The sequence below is a fragment of the Globicephala melas genome, chromosome 21, assembly GCF_963455315.2.
Source record: "Globicephala melas chromosome 21, mGloMel1.2, whole genome shotgun sequence".
Taxonomy (NCBI): Eukaryota; Metazoa; Chordata; class Mammalia; order Artiodactyla; family Delphinidae; genus Globicephala; species Globicephala melas.
Window position 1 is genome coordinate 15,411,291 of NC_083334.1, and position 24,983 is coordinate 15,436,273.

The following is a 24,983-nucleotide window of genomic DNA, read 5'->3' on the forward strand; positions in this document are numbered from 1 at the left end:
TTTGTCTCTCTCTTTCTGACTTACTTCACTCTGTATGACAGACTCTAGGTCCATCCACCTCACTACAAATAACTCAATTTCGTTTCTTTTTATGGCTGAGTAATATTCCATTGTATATATGTGCCACATCTTCTTTATCCATTCATCCGAAGAAGAGCTACTATTTTTAAGTATACTTTTTTTGACGACCTCTTCATAATTTAAGATAAGGTATTTGACACATGTGTTCCAAAGTCTCTTTCCTATATTGTAATTTTCAAACATTTATTTGGTTATTTTATTATTTTGCTGTATAGAAATATTTAATTTTTGGTTATTTTAGCTTCATTTTTTCCTTAGTGGTGGCTAAACTCCAAAGCATGCTTTAAAAAGCCTTCTCTAAGTCTTCCGTTTTAAATTTCTACTAAGTTACCAATTATCTCCTTTTACAATGTGCTTCATCCTTTGGATGCAATAATTGGCCATATGTTTAACAAATATGCTTCTCACTTGTTAAATAGATGTGGGGTAATCTAGAACAAAAACACATACAAAAATAAAATAATAAGGTGAAAAAAGCAATACAAAGGGAAGTAATATGAGTAGAAATTCATGACTAGAATGGGGAAAATACACACACACACACACACACACATCTGGAATACACATTGGTGTAAACTGTTAGGCAGAGATCCAACTTTTTTTTTTTTTTTTCCCCCAGATGGCTACCCCTACTTGTCCTAAACCGTTTGTTGGATAAGCTATCTTTTCCACACTGATATGAAATGACAGACATATTTTTTAAAACCAGGCTTTCAAGAACGATATTTTTCAAATTATGTCCCTATCTAATCCACTGCCTTCATCAATGAATAAGCCCTCACTATATAAATATATATATATGTATATCAATGAATAAGCACTCACTATATATATTTATATATATATACATATTTTTTGCCTGCATCACATGACTTGTGGGATCTTCCCCTACCAGGGATTAACCTGGGCCACTGGAATGAAAGCACTGAGTCCTAACCATTGGACCGCCAGGGAACTCCCAGCCCTCACTGTATCCTTAAGGTTCCTCTTTTCTGTGTGTTCCAACCTTAATTGCATGTTGGTGACAGTTGTGACTGTGGACCTCTTGGGGTATCCTTACTGTCACCTCCGTAGGAGGAGACAGGCCAGAGAAAAAGCTATTTGAATTGCTGATCTCAGAAATCACGTCTGGCAGTACAGTACCCGAGGGTTGGTGTAATGCATTCTGGGAAGGCTGGCCCACTCTATAAACGTCCTCATCTGTGAATTAAGCCTAATCAATGTGTTCAGAGAGAAGGTAAAGAAAAAGTCTGCATTCCCAATAGTGAGTGTAGCCAGTGAATTCAGATGCTTGTCACCTGATCACGCCATAATGATAGCTCTCTAATTTCGTTCTGAAAGCACTTGAGCCATATTCGTTTCATTGACATAACTGGAAATTTTCACCCACTCACAAGACAACAAGTGAGATGCAGTGTACTGTTGACAGAAGAGAATGAGAGGAGGTAGGAGACCCAGCTTCCTAGCCCTGGCCTGACTCAGAGTAAGTATTCAGGGAACCAACTCAATTTATTTGTCTTAGTTTCTTCATCATCTTTAGCAGGTAGTTGGATTATATGATCTCTTGGTTTCCAGTTAGATAAAAGACTGTTTTTCTACAACAATATGGTTCCCCTCGTTGTTCATTTAAAACTTATTTACAGACAAATTGAGCCCTTGCTACGTGCAAAAGAATCCCTCTAGTCAGCAATGAATAAGATATGGTTATTGTGTTGAGTTTATGAAAGGAATTTATTTGGAAGAGGGAAGTGGGATGGAACGGATCAGTGTGACTTGAACTTAGAACATGCCAGTCTCTCCATTCCAAATTGGAATACAGGTTCTGTGATGTACCATAACTCTATGGTAGGGCTTATTCTAATGATTCTGGTCAATGTTAAAGATTCCTGAGTTTGTGTGTGAATAACACACTGAATGTAGGTGGTAATTCATAAATCCTTTTTCCAGAGATGGCAGTTCATGTTAGTGTAGTTTTTTGGTTTTGTGTGTGTGTGTGTGAGTGTGTGTGTGTGTGTGTGTGTTTTGCAAGACCCTTGCTTGAGACTAACTCCTAACAATATTTTGAAGCCCCTGGTTACTAGCATAGAAGCAATCTGAACAGTAGAGATTTCATGACCCCAAACTGATGCTACCACTCCTCCTATTTAAGCGAGTATAACTCTTTGCTCTAGTTCTTCCTTTTCCTAGCAAAAAATCTCATCCCACTCATTCACAAAGGATGTATGATTAAAACATTAATGACTTCAGAAAAATGAGTTTTGACTAGGAGGAAGGAAGGTGGAGGAAGAACTATTTCGGGCTAGAAAATTCCTTTTTGAACAAAAGTTCAAGGTAAGGAAACACTCAACATCCTGCTGGAGATGAGTGGGAAAGAAGAATCAGTTGGAACCATGAAAGTCAGAAAGGAATTAATGGAATAACACAGGTAATGGAGAACCATAGAAGGTTGCCAAGCTGGAGAGTGACAGGAGAAAAATAGAAATAAGGTATGAACTTAATGAGAGGACAGAACTGGTTAGACTCTGAGCTTTTAAGCTTTTAAGATTCCACTTCTTGGCATGCAGTGAGTGGAGGATGGGCCATGGCAAGAAGGGACTCATGAGCATAAGACAGCAAATTTATAGGATTTGGCACTAATCTCAGAGGTCATTGCACACAGTTTGTATACTATATATTTTTTCGTCAGTCTAAAAATAATGTCTACACATTTAATTTCTGTCCAGTAAGAAGTGAGAAGAGGTTTAAGAAGGCCTAGTTTAAACATTTTCAAAGAATGAAAATAAGTGAGCAAAATTATATTTATCCTAAAATATGTCTTTCCATCCACTCCATAATGTAATGGCTCCTTGAGGCAACTTCCAACAACAATGATGTTTTTGATGTTTTCTATGGTAGCAGAGAGGTGAGTATCACGGTCTGCAGGGCAGAGCAATAAGTATAACTCTAGTAATCCATTGTACATTGAAAGTCAGGGAATACTTCATTGGAATTATTCTCATTTGGGGGGATGAATAAAATTAAATCAAAGGACACAGTACCGGGCTTCCCTGGTGGCGCAGTGGTTGGGAGTCCGCCTGCTGAGGCAGGGGACAGGGGTTCGTGCCCCGGTCCGGGAAGATCCCACATGCTGTGGAGCGGCTAGGCCCGTGAACCATGGCCGCTGAGCCTGCGTGTCCGGAGCCTGTGCTCCGCAAATGGGAGAGGCCACAGCAGTGAGAGGCCCGCGTACCGCAAAAAAAAAAAGGACACAGTACCTGATAAAGGAGCACAAAGTTTGTAGGCTTTGGTCAAAGAAAGAAAATGGCCTAATGAGTGAAGAAATATATATTATAGTTTTCTTCCTTCAGTTTCTCAACTAGATTCCATTAGTGGAGTTTTCTTAAAGATTTGGAGGAGATTCCAATTCAGATATTATCAGAGATCATCATAATTTAAATCTCTGTACTGGCTTACACCAAATTACCCAAACCTCCAGCGTAAAACCAATGTGTTTCAACGGTTTCATGGTGTTATTCATATACAGTAACCGACTCTTGAAATGACAACTGTTGGGAGCAAGTATCCTCAGTATCCAGCACATGGCTTGCTTATACGATGAGATTCCTCAAAAGTTTGGGGTTGATGATGAACCCAGTATGTAGAGGTTCCACATTAAGTCATAATTGGCTTTGTGTCAACTGGTGAAATCAGTCACAGAGGAGAATAAGAATTTCATGTAATAACACCATAGCAACTGAATACCCACTTGTTACTCAAAACAATAGACTCTCAGGGAGGATTTTCTAATCCCAGAATAAAGGCATGACCTTGCTCTGATGTCCTTTGAGAAAATGTCTACAGCAGATTTGTTGGAGAATCTCAGGAAGGAACTGACCTGTTTCATCTGCTTGGACTATTTCACCAGCCCAGTGACCACCGAGTGTTGGCACAGCTTTTGTCTGGTGTGTCTCCTGAGAAGCTGGGAGGAACATAACACTGCTTTATCTTGTCCTGAGTGCTGGAGGACCTTGGAGATCCCACATTTCCAGGCCAATGAGCATCTGGGGAGGGTGGTTGGCATCAGCAAGCAGCTCAGATCCCAGGTGCTGCAGAGTGAGGGCAACCAAGGCAGCTATGAGAGAATGCTAGCTGCCGCTAAGGTGTTGTCTGATGATGAGCAGGGTGTAAAGGATTCCTCAACCCGAGGTCATGGAATAAACAGAATGAATCTCTCGAATGAGGCTGAGGAGCATCATAAAGTAAGATTGGCTGCTTGATATAAATTTCAGAACACAAATCAGGTTCCATCGCTTAATTCCCATAATATTTTCTATGGGTGACATTCATGGGTGCTAATCTCCAGGCACCAGACCACAAATTTGGTGTGGATCCTGCTTCACCCTTTGATCTAGAGTCTCAGTCATCTTGTACCTGGTCCTCAAGACCCCTTCATGACCTGGTGCTCTGCTCATTTGCCACAGAGTTTGTTTCTATTGCAGGAGAAACTCCAGGAAATCCTAAATATTTTGCATAAAAAGAAAAATGAAACTCAGGTTATATTAACCCATGAGAAGGAGAGAGTGATATTGTATAAGGTCAGTATCTGATTCACTTTTGCATCTTGTATGTGATTCTATGAGGAGGACTAAAGGGACATGTCGTGAAATACCAAGGGGAAAATGACAAAATTTTCCAGTCCCAGTCCTATAACATGGAGTATCCTTGCTTTGGGCTGCCCACCTCTGCTTGTCCATCTGGGAATCTCAAGACTCATCTCAAATTCTCCCATCCCCAGGCTGGCTTATTTCTCCCTTCTTGGTGTACCTATACCACATGGTGGCTACCTTTATTTCTGCCTTGATTATAATTATTAAATATACAAGTTAAAGACATATAACATAGAATGGAAGTTGACAGAAAAAGGAACATCTCAAATCCTTTTGGGGAAAAAGGGCAGATAAAAAAGAAATAAACAGAAAGGGAAATTAAAACAAAATAGTAGTGTGGATTAGAACACCTGAACAAAAGCTTGAGGTTAGTCACGGATCAGAATTTGAGCTGTCTAGCAAAGCACAGAATTAAATGTTTTATTAAATATTAAAAAAGTAAGCGTGTATCTGATTATTCCAATAATCTTTGCGTTCTTACATGGGAGTATTTGTGATGATCATTTCTAGTCCTAATATGTGATCCATTGCCTACTTCATTGAATAAATATTTGTTGAATAAATGAATGCATGTTTTTTCCCCTATTTTTTTAAAGAACTAAGCAGTTACCCTACTTATTTATTTATCTATTTATTTATTATTTATTTATTTATTTTAAAAAGTTTTATTTCTTTGGTTGCACTGGGTCTTAATTGAGGCATGTGTGCTCCTTAGTTGCAGCCAGTGGGCTCCTTAGTTGCAGCTCTCAGGCTCCTTAGTTGTGGCATGCAAACTCTTAGCTGCAGCATGCATGTGGGATCTAGTTCCCTGATGAGGGATCGAACCTGGACCCCCTGCATTGGGAGCGCGAAGTCTTAACTGCTGCGCCACCAGGGAAGTCCCTCCCCTAATTTTTTTCCTTACCTTATTTTGCTTTACTTTTTTTTGTGTGTGTGTGGTACGCGGACCTCTCACTGTCGTGGCCTCTCCCATTTCGGAGCACAGGCTCCGGACGCGCAGGCTCAGCGGCCATGGCTCACGGGCCTAGCCACTCCGCATCATGTGGGATCTTCCCGGACCGGGGCACGAACCTGCGTCCCCGGCATCGGCAGGCGGACTCCCAACCACTGTGCCACCAGGGAAGCCCTATTTTGCTTTACTTTTTAAAAATAATGGTACTGATCACCATCTATTATATTTTTACTTGACTGTTTACTTTTCATTGTTCCCAGTAGAATGACAGCCTCCTAGGAGTAGAAATTTTGGTTTTCTTTGCTACTATAGCTACAGTACACACATCTTCTAAAATATCAAACTATCCACCCAGCTAGTCAATAGACTGTATGTGTTATGTGTCAGGTTTCAAGAATTGTCACAGTGGAACTCTTGAACTTTGTAAGGATTAAAAATCTGCATAAGTGTTTCTGTTACTAACTTTATTATATTGTTCATGTGTGTGTGTGTACACACACGTGATGGCAGGAAGAGACAAAGACCTGTAAACAGGTTGTTGTGTCAGAATATGCAAAAATGCACCAGTTCCTGAAGGAGGAGGAGCAGCTGCAGCTCCAGCTACTGGAAATGGAGGAAAGAGAGAACCTGAGGAGACTGAGGGACCATGAGATCAAGCTGACCCAGCGAATTCAAAGCCTGAGCAAAACAATTGGACAGATAGAGTCCATGTGTCAGAACTCGATCATAGAGTCATTTGAGGTAAGAACATTGGAGAAATTCATGGAAGAAAACACATGTAGTCCCCTATCATATTTCAAGTCATACCAAATAAACTTTTCCTTATTTACCTGAAAAATTAAGTTCTGGCCCCCCAAAAAGTTTTGCTAAAGAATGAGTGTTCTATATAGTATAAATAAAGTCTTGAAGAGGAGGAAAAACACAGAGGAATATACCTCCGAACCAAGTTAAATGATGACTCCAATTTTTTTTTTGTGCCTGCCTTGCTGCAACCTCAGCTTTGCCAAATAAAAAATTTAAGTTTAATGAACATTTACTAGGTGTTGGGCACATTAAATCACATCCTCAAAAAGACCTGATAAAGTTAAATACTATTATGATATTTACAACAGGTGATTGTTATCTACAAAATGGGTTAATAGTAGCAATTGCTTAATAATTCAGACCTATGGCAGTTAGATAGTTTGCCTGTCAAATAGCTAGTAGGTGATAGAACCCAGGTATTCTGAGTATACTGAGCCCCAAATCCTCACCATCTTTGCTCTACTGCCTTCCTAGGCTACTACTGCATTCTCTGGGACCTTCTTAAACTAAGCTATGTTCCAGCTTCCAGTCTCCAGCTTCATGTCTCTTTCCTAGACTGGCTCCACAGAATGCTATTTAATTTGGTGCCTTCCCAACAACCCAGTCCAACTGTACACAGGTGTAGTTTCATCTCTCACTGGGCTACTTTCCTTTCTTATCTCTACCTCCTGGAGGCATTGGATAATGAAGCCAATAGTTTGGCTCCTTTCTCAGCAATAGATTCTCTAAACAAAGTGACAATATGAGAAAAAGAGATCTCTAGTCATTGGGAGAACCATCTCGCGTTCAAAAGAGCTCACCCCTAGAAGTTTGGGGTTTTTTCTACCATATGCTCTCCCACTCAAGGTGTTCTAGAGCCACGGGAAGGGGATTCTGCAAAATTTGCAAAGGACAGTATCCAAAACAGATTCAGTCTTTGCTAGTGATCAAAGTGCACAAAAACTAACCTTCTTTCTTTTATACCCTTAGAATGTAAGAGGAATACTGGAAAGGTAGGTTTCAATTCTGTGTTCAGTTATTGGGGTGTGGTGTTGATGCAATAGGTTATCAGAGTGTGGATGAGAGTGTCCATGCTGTTGGGGCAAAATGAGCTGGATTCTCAAGTTGGAGCAGGTCATGCGGTCTGCTCAGAGGAGACTGAGTGACTCTCTGCCCTCCTGTAGGAGTGAGCCACTTTTGCTTCAGTGTCCAGAGGCCATCACCACGGAACTGACTCTGTGCCACATCACTGGAGTGAGAGAGATGCTAAGAAAATTTAGCAGTAAGTCAGCCTGATGTTTTGAACCTCCAGGGGTCTTCAGAGTTAATGGGGGCCACAGACCATCCCTGCCGGAACAGACAGAAGCACCGGGACTTGATTGATGTTTGATCTGGTTTTGTTTTCTGTCTGAGTTCTGCTCTTACCTTTGTTTTCATTGTTGTTTTGTCCATCCCATTGCCTTGCACATGCACACGTACACATACCTCCTCAGGGGTTTCTGCATTTCTACCTTTGTTCTTGTCAGGATAAAAGCTGATTTAAACTCTTAAATCTCAGTGAGGGAACATTCAAAGAATGTTCTTTTAAAATGCTCTAAATATTTAGGCTGGCCAACATCTAGAGAGGTCAGCATTAGTTTTCACCTTTTATCTTGTTGACAATCTGACCTTCAGAAGAAGGCCTAATAGACTTTGGACTCAACAGATATATGAGAAGTGCCTATTATGTGCTATAGTAGGTACTGTGCTATCAGTCTCTGAGTGTACTTACAATGATGAATAAGACAGACTTGCCTTTGCTTCTGTAGAACTTACAGTGAGATTGAGGAGAATGATATTAAAGAAAGAATTAGTGATTGGGATTTGATCTACAAATAAAAGTATGAAATGGTATGATGAGGTGCCTAATCTTGTCTGGATAATCAATGAAAGTTCCTCCCAGGAGTCTGGGAGAGGAGCTCTCTCAGTGGTTCAAAATGTGTTTTATCAAATGGTCACTGGTGGTTGCACTAACTCATAAGAAGTTGCACTTAAGCATGACGTAATGAAAAATGCTGATTAGGAGCTGCTATTCAAACACTCAGTAACTTTGTCATCTTGGCCCCATTTCCTAACCTTTATGAGCCTCAGTTTTTTCTTTTATGAAAATGGAAAAAAGATAATAATACTTGCCATAATTAAATGGGATAATGTACAGAAAATGCCTGGCACCTAAGTAGAAGTTCAGTAAGTGATAACTATATTTCTCTCCCACCCCAACTGAAGAACCATAACCAACCTTGGCTAAAGCAAATACAAATGACAAAAGATATGACCTGTGTGGATAAATAGCTCCTAGTTCTAAAACTGTCTTATAAACAGAACTACCTCCATTCCATTATCAGAGATCCAATATCACTCTTGACATGACTCTCTTTGGTTTCCTTTGAGAGATTCACTCTCTTGTATTTTGTAAAACACTAAAAGGGGCTCTGAGACACTACCCACCACATTACCTAAATTAAATTTAAAAAAATAGGACTAGATACTAAGACCTTAATTTCAATTCCACATACATAAGAGGGTTTTCTAGAATGCAAATGAGGATTCATTCTTTTTCCCTCTTGCAGCAGATATAACTCTAGATCCAGCCACGGCCAACGCCTATCTTGTCTTGTCTGAGGATCTGAAAAGTGTGAAACATGGAGGAACCCGACAGCAGTTGCCTGACAACCCCGAAATATTTGACCAATCTGCAACGGTGCTGGGGGCTCAGATCTTCACCTGCGGGAGACACTACTGGGAGGTGGAAGTGGGCAACAAGACTGAGTGGGAGGTGGGCATCTGCAAGGACTCAGTGAGCAGAAAGGGGAATCTCCCCAAGCCTCCAGGGGACCTCTTCTCACTTACAGGCTTAAAAATTGGAGATGATTATAGTCTTTGGGTCTCATCACCTTTGAAAGGCCAACATGTTAGAGAGCCAGTGCATAAGATTGGTGTTTTCTTAGACTATGAGTCCAGACACATAGCGTTCTACAATGTGACAGATGAGTCCCTTATCTACAGTTTCCCTCCAGCCTCTTTCCAAGAGACTCTCAGGCCCATCATCTCCCCTTGTTTCCCAAATGAAGGGGCAAACACAGGCCCTCTTACCATCTGCTCACTGAATAACCATGTCTGAGGGAGGCTCCCTCAGCCTTCTCTGAGAATGAGGTCTAAGACCAACAGGTGACTATTAATTAGGATGATTAATGCATTGACAGTATTAACATCAGGTGATCTGAAAGGAAAGCCCACCCCCAACCCCCAAGAATTTCCATTAACTTGAGCCCCCAATGAACAGCCAAATTGGACAATCAACTTCTAATACCAATAGGAGAAAGCTGATCATATCCTGTGTCTTTAACCAAATTCATTATCTAGACTGCCCCCTGTATGTGCTGATCACTGAAATAGATAGAACTAGTTCCTATTGACCAGAATCCCATTTTCATAGGCCAGTTTTATAAATATATGTCATTTTTCTTCAAGTGTATTTATTTGACTCTAAAAAACTTTATTATTTGCATGTGCCTTTGTCCTACGTGCAGAGCTCTGTGTGCCGGGGCAATCCCAGCTCCTCCAGGGGACTGGAGGTATGGGTTCTCCTTTTCACTCATGACTCAGCCTCCTCTGAAAAGTCGATTTTCTTCCCATCCCATGGGGCCTGGAGTATTTGTACTCAGGAAGACTTATGTGTTCAGACACTACAAAGATATGTGTGAATATCATTGTGGCATTCGTGTTACCATATTCACAAGAGGATGGAACCTTTTGTTGTTTGTTAATATGTTCAAAGATGACAGAGCAAAGTCCCTAGCCAATAAATGTTTCAAGGCTGTGGATGCCGAGTGACTTTTTGAGTTTTATATAAGGTTATTTTCTGAGCTTTTGCTATTTGCTATGAGCAGAAGGCTTTTCATCTCTGTAAGACCAGATCAAGCCTACTCTTTATCCCAACATGCCAGGGTTTAGGAAGGGGGTAGTGACTGAGCGAAGATGCTTCTTTCGGCTGGTCTTACTCAGGCTCCCCATTCTTAGTGCTCTGTCCTTACAGGGTTTTTTTTTTTTTCTTTTTCTTTAATTTCTTCCTTCTTGCTCTCATTTGCAGGATGTCACCAGTCACAGAGGGCACCCCTTCCCCTCCTCTTCCTACTCAGATAAGTTACTGTCAGTATTTTCAGTCTCTGACAAAACTGATGGATTTAACCCATGCGTGACTGCAAAATTATTAAGAAAAAATTGATCACAGGTTTTAGTTTGTAAATTAGAGAAGAAGTGAGGAAAAGTTGATAACTGAACCTCTTAATCAGCAATAGAAAATCATAGAAGGAGGTCAGTAACTGGGTTTACTTTAGGGTCTCTGTTCACCCTTCTCATTAATCTAGATCTGCTTTGTCTTTCAACCTTATACATTTTAATCTTGTGCCCTCAAAGGTAGGGAGCAGACATGAACTAGACTTTAAATTCCAGATAATGCCCTCTTCTGTTCTTTGAGTTCCCTACTTGCATTTTCACCCTGACATCACATATACTCAGAGAATTGTGGAGGAGGTGAGCCAGTCACATCCTTTTCAGATAATTTGTGGCTGCTTCCCATTTTTCATTTTACTGAGTTTTATTTCTTTTTTTTTTTTTTTTTTTGCGGTACGCGGGCCTCTCACTGTTGTGGCCTCTCCCGTTGCGGAGCATGGGCTCCGGATGCGCAGGCTCAGCGGCCATGGCTCACAGGCCCAGCCGCTCTGCTGCATGTGGGATCTTCCCGGACCGGGGCACGAACCCATGTCCCCTGCATCGGCAGGCGGACTCTCAACCACTGCGCCACCAGGGAAGCCCTTATTTCTTGATTTATCATCTCAAAAAGCTAAGAAGTAAATTATAAATAGCAAACACCAAGCATATTTGAATATATTGTCATCAATTACAAAAAAAATTGAATTTTTTAAAATTTTGATAAATGAATATAAAAGTAATACATTTTAATGTAGTGTACATTACATTTAACTGTAGTATAATCCTGGTGATAGCCCTTATATTTATTTATTTATTTATTCTCTTTGTCCCAGAGGGGTCGGTATTGCCGAGGAAACCAGCATATTTTTTCCCTCTGGGAAGGTCATCCTGAGTGGATCTTGGCTGCATGATTATCTACACTGGGACTGCCACTGATTGAGTGTGGGGGGAAGATTAAATCTATATTATTCTTACTCTTCTGGGTTTGCATAAATAACTATGTAAAAGGTGCAAGAAAATTTTCACCCAGGGTTCCTAGATACAAATTCCAAGCCAAGCAGACGTGGTGGTAAGGATGGGAGCAAGAGTGGCCAGAATGAAACATTAAAAGAAGTGCTCCCTTGCTTGGCAAATGCATCCCCTTGCACTGTTCAAGGGTGTGGGTCTCACTGCCTCAGACAGAACATTTGACAAAGACATTCCCTTCAACATGAATGGTGTCCCACAAGGAACCTGCTAACCATCACTCAAGCCATCCCTTTTACCCCCCATTAACTCCCCCTCTCCTTCCCAAATCTCTCTCTTCCACCCTTTCCTGAATGGACAATTTCCCCAGGAGATGGCAAGTCACTGGTAGCCTCTTGTAGTGAACATTACCAAATGGAATCCAGAATCATTGCCATTTCCTTCCCAACCTCTCCACAGCTGGCTGGAGGAGAGGGGACAGTCTGGTCTTGAGGTTGGAGGACGTCACATAGGATTCCATGCAGGACTGCAGTTTGATTACCTTTAAAAATTTTTTCTTTGTTTTCCTTAGAGTACCTTAAAAATAAAATATTATACATATCTTGCCCTGAAATCTGATTTACCAATAAAACTCCATTCTTCAAATCAGGTCTTTATCGACCCTCCTGCTCTAGTTATCCCTCCCCCTCCCATGACATAATTTTGACCTGTTATTCTTTGAGCTTATTGGTACCTTATCTTACTTTGGATTACTTTACAAGGCCCTCCTGCACTAATTTAACTCAATGATGTGCCCAATCAGCCTCTCCCTAGTCTTAGATTTCTCCCTGTGCTTATACCTTGGAGGAGTGGGAACAAAATATAATAGGTCACAGTAGGAAAAAAGAAAAATGTGGAAATGTACAAAAAATAAAATAAAAGTTGGATGTAATCTCACTACACATATAACCAATGTTATGTTTTGGTGTGTATCTTTCTAATTTTTTTTCTATGTATATTTTAAGCAAAATGAAAATTAATTACCTTAAATTATATATATTGTGAACTTCCTTCTCATCATTAGATATTTCTTGAAAATACAGCTTTTTTATCTTTAAATACATATGTATCTTCTAAGAATTAGTACATTTTGTTAAATTACATTTATTATATAAAAAAATATATTCAGGGCTTCCCTGGTGGCACAGTGGTTGAGAGTCCGCCTGCCGATGCAGGGGACGCGGGTTCGTGCCCCGGTCTGGGAAGATCCCACATGCCGCAGAGCGGCTGGGCCCGTGAGCCATGGCTGCTGAGCCTGCGCGTCCAGACCCTGTGCTCCGCAACGGGAGAGGCCACAACAGTGAGAGGCCCGCATATCGCAAAAATAAATAAATAAATATACATTCAATAAATATTATTTAATGATATCTAATAGTCTAATTAAAGAATTCCCAATTAGTCTTGTAATGTTCTTTACAGCTGTTTTTCCATCTTCCAGCATCCAGAAATAATATAGGATCGTGTATTAAAAGTAATTGTTTTGGAAAATATAATTCCTAATGGGAGTAATATTTTATCATATGAATGTCCCTAATTTACTTAATAATTCCCCTACTGTGGGACATTTTAAATTGTTTTCCATTTGTAGTTATTATAAACGACACTGTGATGAATGTACATGTACATAAACCTCTGGGTACATTTCTAATTATTCCGCAAGTATCTCTCTGCAGGTTGGAAAGCTGCCTGTGGATCCTGCGGGCACATGTCTGAAGGTCATACATCCCGCTACAAAAGTTTAATGTGTACTACAGGGAGTCCAGGATGTCTTACTCACTGGCATTTCCACACTGAAGTTGAAGACACACAGCTTTAAGACAAGTGAACATGTTTTCCTCTGCCCTATGGTCTTGCCAGAAGCACTGTATGTATGCCAAAAAAACCCAGTCCTGGGGCGAATTGGGGAACAGTGCTTGGGCTTTGAAATCAGGCAGCCCTTGGCTGGAGGACTGAACTTCACCACAAAGTAATGTTTCAACTTCTGCAAGTTGTTGTAAGTCTCATAGCCTTACTTTTCCTCTTCTCAAAAATTTGGGAAATACCACTCATTGTGACAATTAGGTGAGAACACCGAGAAACAAATAATCCATGGTGCATGATGAATTTTTGTCAGCCTCACCCCTGTCCCTTTAGAGACTCCATTTTGCAATTTGTCAGAAAGGGGACAGAAAAGCCATAGCATGCTTGTGTGGAATATGGAAAACAACTGGCACCAAAATCTCTGAAATACTTCCAAGGTAGGTGTTACTATTTAAGGGGGAAAAGTATTAACACAAAATTCAGTTGGAGAAAAAAAAAAAAAAAACCTATGGATCATTTTGTTATCATTCATGGAAGTCCTTTTGCTCTTCACACTTGTGAGCATCTCATTACCCAATTAAAAATTACTATAATAAATAGGAGATAAATAAAAATAAAAACTATTATAAAGTGGTAATCTCACTCTCATTCCTCCAAACCTGATAATCTCACACCTCTGCTCTGGGCTCCTAGGACATGGTATGAACATTCCTATTACTAGCTCTGCTAGCACTTGAAGTACTGAACCTAGAGGAATGAGCTATGTAGCCTTATTCAACCACGGCGCCTCGTTCAGTGGTACTCAAGGGCTTAGAGGTCCCCTAAAATCTTGATCCTATTAGCCTCTGGCTGGGACTTAGGGTGGTTACCACCAGCTGTGAACCTGATGACATATTTAAGATCATTTAAAAATCAAATTGTAGCAACCTCGGTTTAGGCATCCAAAATGGAGCCAGGTGGCCATGTGAATGTGGTTCACACACTTTCCTGCATCGCTGAGAACTTGAATTTTCTCAACTGTATCAAAGAACACCACCAGCCATTTTTAAAACAAAATCTGCTAGCAGCTGCCAGCTGCAACCTTGTAGTTTCAAAGGTCCCCGCTCCCAACTAATCATTTGGAACCTCAACCAATCCTGCTAAACAAGCACCCTTACTTCTTGCCAGCTCCAATCTTAATTCTATTTTTTTAAAAAATAAATTTATTTATTTATTTTTGGCTGCGTTGGGTCTTCGCTGTTGCACACGGGCTTTTCTCTAGTTGTGGTGAGCGGGGGCTGCTCTTCGTTGCGGTGAGCGGGCTTCTCATTGCGGTGGCTTCTCTTGTTGCGGAGCACGGGCTCTAGGCGCGTGGGCTTCAGTAGTTGTGGCTCACGGGCTCTAGAGCGCAGGCTCAGTAGTTGTGGCTCATGGGCTTAGTTGCTCCGCAGCATGTGGGATCTTCCTGGACCAGGGTTCGAACCCACGTCCCCTGCATTGGCAGGCGGATTCTCAACCACTGTGCCACCAGGGAAGTCCCCAATCTTAATTCTTGACAAACAATATGTAACCTTGCAGTTTTTTGCCTTTATAAGCTCCCCTCATTTTGTAGTCAGGTGGAACACAATTCAAGTGCTTCTTGAACATACCCCAAATAAACCTCTTTATTTTAATTGGTCTCCACTTCTGAAATTTTCGTTAACCTCTTCCTCCTTCTACTGCCTTATAAAAACATGTTAGATGTGTGCCCCGGCGTGAGAAAGGTAGGAAAGCACTGCCCCCTCCCCCCACCATAGGAGATCATACATATAAGGAGACGTATTACTTATCTGGATGTCCTGTGATAGCTTTCTTACTGACAGACAGCAGGAAGGAACCAGGTTTTGTGAGGCCTGAAGCTTATACAAATGAGGAGAGTCCTTGTCAAGAAAAAGAATAAAAAATTACAAAGTAAAACATTAGGTCCAGGATCTTAGAGGGTCTCAAACGAATAAGGATCTTGAAACTTAAGTTTGACTAGTTTCATAGCATATCTGCCTCTGGGTTAGCCAGATGCAAGATGAAGTGCAAAGGCAGTAAAGCCAGATCTCCTGGGTTCAAATCCTGGCTCTACTACTTACTAACTGCACTGCTCATGGCAAGATAATCAATATTCTGGTGCCTTATTACCTACTTAGAGCACTACCTACTTTAAGGTATAACTACTCAATCCATGTGAATTACCAACAGTTCCTTACTAAGCTTTGGCATCTGTGTTAGCCGGACTCTTTGCATGTTTGAATACTGCGATCTGTGGTTCTGTTTCTCACAGTTCTGACCATGAACTTATATCTGAGTTCAGAATATGCCTTCTCCTACTCTCATTCCTGCCTTCACGGTCCTGGTTTTCGTCCTTGATGGAACCCCTACATCTAGTTTTGTGATGGCCTCAAAGCATTAATGTTCATCCTTTTGAGTTCCTAATTCTAATCCTCATTCTTTATCTGTTAGGAAGATTTTTTTTAAGTCTTGAGTATTTTAAATATTGCCTTTTATTAGCCTCCTTGATCCTTTTTCTTCCAGTTCATGATTCAAATAGTAAACTCTTATAAATTATAAGTAGCAACATTCAAAACTGATATTTTTTTTCTGGGCTGTGTTTTTAACAGTGATGGTGGATCCACAACTTCTTGGTTCAAAAGGGAATTTTTCCTCCACCAATTTAATCAGATTTCATTTTGGTGGGAGACAGCCTCGCTTCACACAGCATCTGAGTCTCCTGCCCTCCATCCAGATGGGAAACAAATGTCCAGGGTGTCGGGCCAAGGCACATTATCCACTAGGTGAGGAGTATGAATGTGTGTGGGGTGTGTGTGTATGCGGTGTGTTGTGGTAGTGTGTGTGATATGTGATACATGGTATGTGTTTTGTGTGATGTGTGTGTGGCATGTGTGGTGGAATGTGTGTGTGTGTGTATGTGCGTGATGTGTGGTGAGGAGGGTGTGGCGTAGGAAGAGCCCTGGAAGGAGCTTAGTTTGTCTTCAGAGTCTCTCCTTGACCCTTCACATCGTGCCCTCCCTTTCAAGTAACTCTACCTTCTCTCAATTCTCCTTGTCTTCCAATTATCTAGTTTCTCAGAAATGAAAAGCGGGCTCTGTAAACCTGTTTTGAGAAGAGAATCTCACCAGGGGGTCTATTGGACTCTGTTCTGCCAGGGAGGGAAATGGCCCTGAGGTAAAGGATGAGAGAGAAGAGCTTGGAAAACACATAAAGGAGGACCAGACTGATGTGCAGTGATACTGTCCCAACACACATCATTTTCCTACAGAAGAATCCAGGAGACCCTCTCAAGGCTAATCTGCAAGGAGTCATGCCACTTTTATATACATTGTAGCTATTTTACAACTAGTCTTTTTTTAAAAAATTTAATTTAATTTATGTATTTATTTTTGGCTGTGTTGGGTCTTCGTTTCTGTGCGAGGGCTTTCTCTAGTTGCGGCGAGCGGGGGCCACTCTTCATTGCGGTGCGCAGGCCTCTCACTGTCGCGGCCTCTCTCGTTGCGGAGCACAGGCTCCAGACATGCAGGATCGGTAGTTGTGGCTCATAGGCCCAGTTGCTCCGCGGCATGTGGGATCTTCCCAGACCAGGGCTCGAACCCGTGTCCCCTGCATTGGCAGGCAGATTCTCAACCACTGCGCCACCAGGAAAGCCCACAACTAGTCTTTTTGTATTAATGAGCATCTTTCAAAATCAGTTTTAAGCAATATACATATTGAAAACCATGCTATACAATATTCTAGATTTTGTATTTAAAGTCTAAATCTTTTGTTGTTTGTTTGAGCTCTGCACACCATCTTAGGAAATAATGTCAGATTGCTCCTTTCTTTCTTCCCTTGTCATACATCTAAAGGACTGTTACACTCAGTGAACATTTTATTAGACATTTAAAAAAGTATTTATTAGAAGTATTGTCTAGAAGTGTTAGAAGTATTGTCTCTTTGGTGGTGCTGGAAATGTTCTGTGCTTATCTGATTACACCTCATATTCAGTTTGTGAAAATACATCGAGCTGGAAATTTATATATTCAATTTCTGTGTGTAAATTGTACTTCAATAAAAACTTTCGAAAAAGTGGCTGCCTCTTATTGCAGGCTCGGTTCCCACGAGCACGAGAAGATGCTGAGTGGAGTTTGGCAGGTAGGTCCTCTCTGTTGTAGGGAATGCCCTGGAGACAACAGGTAGGTCCTCTGTGTTTTAGGGAATGCCCTGGGACAACAGGTAGGTCATCTGTGTTTTAGGGAACGCCCTGGAGACAACAGGTAGGTCCTCTGTGTTTTAGGGAATGCCCTGGGACAACAGGTAGGTCCTCTGTGTTTTAGGGAACGCCCTGGAGACAATAGGTAGGTCCTCTGTGCTGTTGAGAATGCCCTGGGACAACAGGTAGGTCCTCTGTGTTGTAGGCAATGTCCTGGAGACAACAGGTAGGTCCTCTGTGTTGTAGGGAATGCCCTGGGACAACAGGTAGGTCCTCTGTGTTGTAGGGAATGCCCTGGGACAACAGGTAGGTCCTCTGTGTTTTAGGGAACGCCCTGGGACAACAGGTAGGTCCTCTGTGTTTTAGGGAATGCCCTGGGACAAAGGCCTGCCTCCCTCCCTTCCTGTCTTCCTTCTTGCTTGCCTTCCTTCACTCCCTCCTTTCTCTCTCTCTCTTCTTTCTTTTTATATTTCCCTCTTTTTTTTTTGTAGTAAAACCATGCTTTATATTTTCTAAGTGGTTAAATTAAAAGTTTCCATGCATTATCTTATAAAAAGATCCCTTGTAAAAACGATCCTTTTTTTCTTTCCCTATTTATTTTATTGTGGTAAGAACACACGAGATCTACTGTCTTAACAGATATTTAGTGTTCAGTACGACATTGTTAACCGAAGGCTGGAGTGGCTTCCTTCTCAGACTTGTGTTTCTTGGGGCGTATGGTACGGACTCTTAAATCACCGTCCGCGGGAATTAAAAGCGAATAAAAAGTCCTTCTAGCTTTTGGAAAATAAATTAAAAGGGCCTGCATTCTTTTTTTTTTCTTTTGGCCCCACTCCAGGGCTTGCGGGATCTTGGTTCCCCAACTAGGGACTGAACTCCGGCCCTCCGCAGTGACACCGCAGAGTCCTAACCACTGGACCGCCAGGGAATTTCCTGCACTGTTTTTCTTAGGACACTTAATAAGCCCCTCTGAATATGTTCACACATGGGCTACCCGCTCTTTCGAATTCCGGTTCTGAAAGAGGCCGGAAGTCGTCCTCTCAGAATCGCGGGGCTGCTGGGTTGGCGGGGCGGAGCAAAGGCGGCGGGAATTGCGCGGGCTGCGGAAAGACGGCTCCGCGCGGGGTCGCGGAAGGCGCGGCAGCCGGTCGCTCTGAGGGGCCTCTGGGGCTCTCGGCGGCAACAATGGCGGGCGTCTCGCGCAGGCCCGCGAGCGGCCTCACAGATGGCACGACTTTCAGCACCGGGAGCGCGTCGCCAGGCACCACCAGATGAGGTAGGAATTGAGGCGAGGAGCCCGCGACAGCTGCGGGGCCTCAGGGTACTGCTCCCCCAACCGCCCCCGCGTCCCCCGCCGAGCCCCCTCCTCCCGGGGCGGCCCGGGCGGGTCTCCATCCCTGGAGGCCTGGCGCCTCTGTAAGCTCCTTCCCGGATGCCCCCGAGCTTCGAGGGTCCAGCGCCGTCTGGGCTCCGGAGTGGTGGCGACGCTGGTCTCGCTGTCCGACCTCTGGAATCCCAGTTTCTAACTGAGCCTCGGGTTCCTCACCTGGCAGGAAAATTAATCGACCTTTTCGGTTTCGGTGAAGAGTTAGTGAGCCAATAATTCGCGTAAAGGATGTGGCATAAGATCTAGCACCGAAGTCTGCCCAATACGTAGTAGCCCAATATGTTGGGCTATTTTGGGGATGTGGACCCCAAAGTCCAGACTTTGCCTCCCTGAAATGAATTTTATGGCGCCCCTCCCCACGTGAGGGATATTTCTACATTCGTTTATTTGTTCAAGGAATATTTATTGAGCTTTTACCCATCATGCATTGGGGTAGGCACTGAGGATGTAGCGAAAGCAGCCCTGGTCGTTGTATCCATGTTATACCTTCAATTAAAAAAAAAAAAAAAAGTTTATTGACCAACAAACAAAAAATAAATTTATTTTCTGTCAAAGAGTAACGACAGATACAGATGCATATATACCCTCTCTATGCCATGTTCCAAGCTAAGAATGCCATTAAGAGTTATGTTTAAGGCCTGATTAACAGCCTCCTTTGGTATTGTGTGGCTTTGTCTGTAGAACAGTACGCGCATTATACATACAAAGGAAAGGATGATAGAACACGAAGCCGATGAAATTTTTGTACTTTTGCATTGTTGGAACAATGGTGAACTCAGGTTATTCCATCCTACTCTTTGCGACAGGATTTCTGCCTATACGTCAGTAGTGAGAAGAGTGCCGTGACTCAGGTGCTGCACATTATTAGTTAATGTGGTTTAAAATGCTGTATAGCACATGCTTCGTAAGTTAAGTTAGAGCAAAGATAGATGCAGTGGACTTTGGTTATGAATGTCACCTTTTATGGCCTAAATTTGGCTGCCCATCAGCTGCATCTTCTGTACACACACGCGTATGTACAACTGATATACATATAGCTGAAAAGAGCAAGCTTCCCCCTCTGATAAAGAATCCCAACAAGCAGGGGATTGCCTTTGACGCCATCATTGATATTTAAATTGTTTTCTGCTGTGATCAGCAGGACAATTCCTTTGAGAAAAGAAACGTGTTGAAATATAATGATAAAAGTAATAATAATGATGAAAGCAAAGGCTTATAGCACTTATTCTTTGCACGGGACTATTCTAAGTACTTAAATACATTTACTCATTTTATTCTCACAACAATCCAGAGATATAGTTACCATTATTATGTTCAGTTTCCAGGTGGGAAAATGAAGCACAGAGAGGTTGATTAACTTTGACCATGTTCACAGAGCCAACAAGAAGTAGAAGTAGAATTTGAACCCCAGTGGTCTGGCTCGAAATCTGTAATTTTTTACTGTTATAGTTGCAGAATAAAATATATCCTTCACATACTAAATGTACAACAGCGTTCTTATTAACTCTTCAGGAGATGAGCAAATAATTTGATATTTTTTTCTTATTAGCTCTGATAGGGAAGAGGCTAAGAATAAGTCTTTAAAAAGAGCAAGCTGTGGAAGACACATGATCTACTCAGTAATCTCTGCTAGAAATCAGATTCCATTTTATGCACCTCTTCTCAGTTCTACCACCTTTATCTTTCGTTATGGACAATATCTTGGCTCTGTGTTTGGGTTCAGATTCTTCCCCTGGAAACTTGGCCCTCTGGGGACTGTACCTTGGCTTTCCACCCCGATGGCTGATCATCGCACTTTAGTTGCTTAGGTTATCGAGCTGCTTTGAAAACTTCTTCAGTGTGTTTATGAAATCAAGGCAAAGAGAACACTTGTGACAAAGTATTTTCTGTGCATATGTATTTTTCTCTCTAATAAGATTATATTCTGTTGGATGATGTATCCCAGGTGGAAAATAATTTCTCATATTTATTAAATATCTATTGTAGGTTAAGTATTGTGTGTAATATTTACACTACTATGAACAGGTTAAAGAAATTGCCCAGTGCCACACATTTGTCAAGTGGAAGAACTAGATATCCACCCAGGTCTACTGACTCCAGGGCCTATTTTTTAACCACTGGGCTGTATTATTCTTTAATAGAAATTAGGTGAAGGATCCAGTTTGTTTGATAAAGCATTTGAGTTTGAGGGAGATTGTGGCACATAATGGGGAAAGAACAGTGAATCCCTTGGCTTTTACAGATAGAAAATCAGTTCTTTTGACAGGTTTGGGCTGCAGGAAGGATTTTTACAGTGATTGTCATATACATAATAACTGAAGTTGTAAGATGACATCGCTTTATTCTAGTAAAGACTGGAGATCAAGAAGAACATAGGACCAAGTATTGAGCTTTAGAAGAAATCCTCAGTTTAGCTTAAAGAAGCAGCAGACCAGGAGGGTAGAAGAATATCAAAGTTCTGTTGAAACAATATTTGAATTAAGAGAGAGGTCATTGAAATACTGGGAACTGCTGTACTATTTTAATGCACCAAATTCGTTCATAAAGAATTTCTAAGAGAAAAAGAAATTACAGGTGGGAAGGAATAAGATACTATAATAGACTCAATTTTTTTTTCCGTCCCATGTTTGAGTTTCCTCCTTCTCTTTCTCCATTCTGCATTTAGTTGACCAAGTAAGTAGAAAAAAACTTTACTTTTTGGGGGCACAAAATGTAAGATCTTAAAATGATAGCAAAATGTAGTCATAAAACAGAGGATCAGTATAATAAAATCTCATGTTCTTGGTTGTTAAGTAACTAGAGGATACCACCAGTATTTCAAACCAAGTAGTAATACTTTGGATCCTCAAACAACCAATAGTTTTCTCAGTATGGCTGAGGGTTTGCTGACTGGCAGATATAGAGGTCCGTCAGTATGTTCCTGACAATCTGGTATGATTGGATAGTGTCAACATCTTGGTTAGAATCTTTATCTTTAGACTATTAATAAAAAGGTGGTGGATCAAGGACAAACTGATTAGGAATTCAGGCGTCATAAAAAATCAATCAAAAAGAGTAATCCCCAGAGTTTATAAGAATACATTTTGTTTATGCTTATCCTTTTAGTGCCCTTTAAAAAGGTCTTTTTAGGGGCTTCCCTGGTGGTGCAGTGGTTGGGAGTCCGCCTGCCGATGCAGGGGACACGGGTTCGTGCCCTGGTCCGGGAGGATCCCACATGCTGCGGAGCAGCTGGGCCTGTGAGCCATGGCCGCTGAGCCTGCGCGTCCGGAGCCTGTGCTCCGCAGCGGGCGAGGCCACAACAGTGAGAGGCCCACCTACCGTAAAAAAAAAAAAAAAAAAGTCTTTTTAGAAAGAGACTCATTTCTACTGAGCTTTCTACTCAGCTCTACACAGGGACAGCCTTGAGGGCTGCTACTTCTGTACTTTATCTGAGAGAAAAACAAACAAACAAATAGTGCTTGAGAAAGTTGGTAGTTAAGAAACTTACTATTAAATGACTAGAAAGAAAGGAAAACAATTTAGTCAATTTGGGCCAATGCTGACCAGCTGATTGTTTTGTATGCTAATTAAGATTCAATAAGGGGAAAAAATCAGTGAGCTGAAAAGGCATCTTATTTAAACTAAGAAACTTACTCAAAAATTTTTGGACACATTTTTAATAGAAACAATAAAACCAACATGCTAATTTCAAGTTGGTGATCTCATGGGCTTAGGCTGTTGTAGCAGTTAAAGTGCTATAACAAAGATACCCACCAAATACCATGGTTTAAATAGCAGAGAATATGTTTTTTTCATGTAACAGTGCTTGGTGATTAAGTGGTCTCTGCTCCACAGTCATGAAGGAACGGAGGCTAGCAAAGTGTCTCTGCCACCCCCAGCATATGGCTTCCAAGGCAGTTTCAGTCATGAACATTTCAAGCTAGTAGGAGCAAGGGGGTTAGGAAAAGTTGGAAGTCCAGAGCAAGAGATGTGGCCTTTAACTACGTGATACAGCAGCATCACATATCTCTTCATCTCAGATTCCTCTAGTCATCTGCTCACACGTATCTGCAAGGGATGTTGAGAATTATATGTAGCCACATGTCCAGAAAGAACACATCTGGGGTCACCTAGCAGTTTCTTCAGCAGCTGTACTAAAACCTAGCTTTATGTTTCCTGGTTGACAGGAATACTTTGAAAATCATACAGGTTTTCAATTCCTTATCACCCTTAGGCTAAATATGTTTTGGAAGTCAAGATTTTTGGTTTGTAGAAAAGTAGTTACACGTACTCCGTGTTGTATAACATCCCAGTGGGATTTGAGGCAGTACCTTTTAAGCAGATAAATTAATATTTGATTATAGTATTATTAATGTAGTAGTGAAATGTAAGATTATTCATACTTAGTGAGATAAGTAAAGGCTAAAACTATTCTCCTGGTAGTACAGGGCAGGTTTGCCTCCAAATAAGATTTCCCATCCTCCACCAGAGTGGTACATTTCCTATGACTGATGAGCCTATATTGACACACTATTGTTACCCAAAGCTCATAGTTTACGTTAGGGCTCACTCTTGTTGTACATTCTGTGGGTTTTGACAAATGTGTGATGACAAGTATCTACCATTGTAGTGTCATACAGAATAGTTTCACTGCCCTAAAAATTCTCTGTGCTCTGATTACTCATCTCTCTTTTCCTAAACCCTGGCAACCACTGATCTTTTTACTGTCTCCATAGTTTTGCCTTTTTTGGAATGTCATCTAGCTACAGTATGTAGCTAGAATGTTTTGGACCAAGAATTCGGTGTAAGTTTCCTTCCTGCTATGATAGACTGCCACCTTACCTACGTTTTCTCTTGTGTCCCTGTGAGACATCTTTACACTCTCTTCTCCATTTTGCCTTTAATGTAGGGGAATGATTCTTAGTTCTCACCATCTGTCCAGTAATATCCAAAGATGCCTGACAAGTGGAAACAACTTATGTTTAATAGTTTGATAAGCTACTGTCCTTTGGTATCTCTTCCTCAGGAGGATCTGATCAGAACACTCATACACAAATACATTCAGTTTTGCTATAATGCTTGTTTTGAAAATGCAAATTTGTTCCAACACAATGAGTGTATCAGAGAATAATTCAAGCATAACAGGAATCTCATGTTTGCTTATGCATGATTGCATCCACAAGAAACACTAAGGCGAACATAGAAAACTGCATTCAGCTGAACCTAGCCACCCAGGAAAGCACAAAGCGTGTGCGCTTCTGCGCACACACACACACACACACACACACACACACACACACCCCTTAAGCATCTGCCAGCTACCTTGATTCACTGCATGTGTTACAAGCTGCGCCATTAACCTTTGGCGTTAAATCCATCTGATTTCCCTCCTTTCCTCTCGCTTCTGATGACCCTCTTTTCACCACCTCACAATAACCCACAAGTTGCCGTCTTTCTGATGCCTGTGTCCACAAGAACACTCCAAGTCTTTTCAAGGTAAAGTGTCATATTTATTGCAACCCATTTATGTATTTCCTAACCATTTAACAAGTGTAGAACTGTGCTTCTGTATTTATTAGGGTCCTGTTTTTTTAATGTGTCACTGAAAAAGTTTTAAAGTGTTATGCCCATAAACCCATAAGCCCTGTGGTTTTTATCACCACAATAATGTGGTGATTTTTAAGAACATGTATGTAGTATTCGAGCAGAACTGACCATATATGACAGGATGTTAAAATGGAACTCCTTTAGGCTTCCACAGAGGATCAAGATCATCTATGTGACAATCTCCTCATTTTTTCCTATGTTAAAAAAAGGAGTTGGAAAAAAACAGCTTTTTCATTTACTTTTGCTTTAAGTGGGCCAGTGTTAAAGTTGATGCAGCTG

The 24,983-nt window shown here is 41.4% G+C and overlaps 1 protein-coding gene across 1 annotated transcript; it reads left to right on the top strand.

Moving 5' to 3' along the window:
• Positions 1-3,911: 3,911 nt before the first annotated feature.
• Positions 3,912-9,622, top strand: TRIML1 (tripartite motif family like 1). Its single transcript, XM_030884097.2, has 6 exons — positions 3,912-4,319; positions 4,560-4,655; positions 6,190-6,420; positions 7,453-7,475; positions 7,647-7,744; positions 9,072-9,622. The coding sequence occupies exons 1-6, from the start codon at positions 3,912-3,914 to the stop codon at positions 9,620-9,622; spliced, it is 1,407 nt and encodes a 468-aa protein (XP_030739957.2).
• The last annotated feature ends 15,361 nt before the right edge of the window (positions 9,623-24,983 follow it).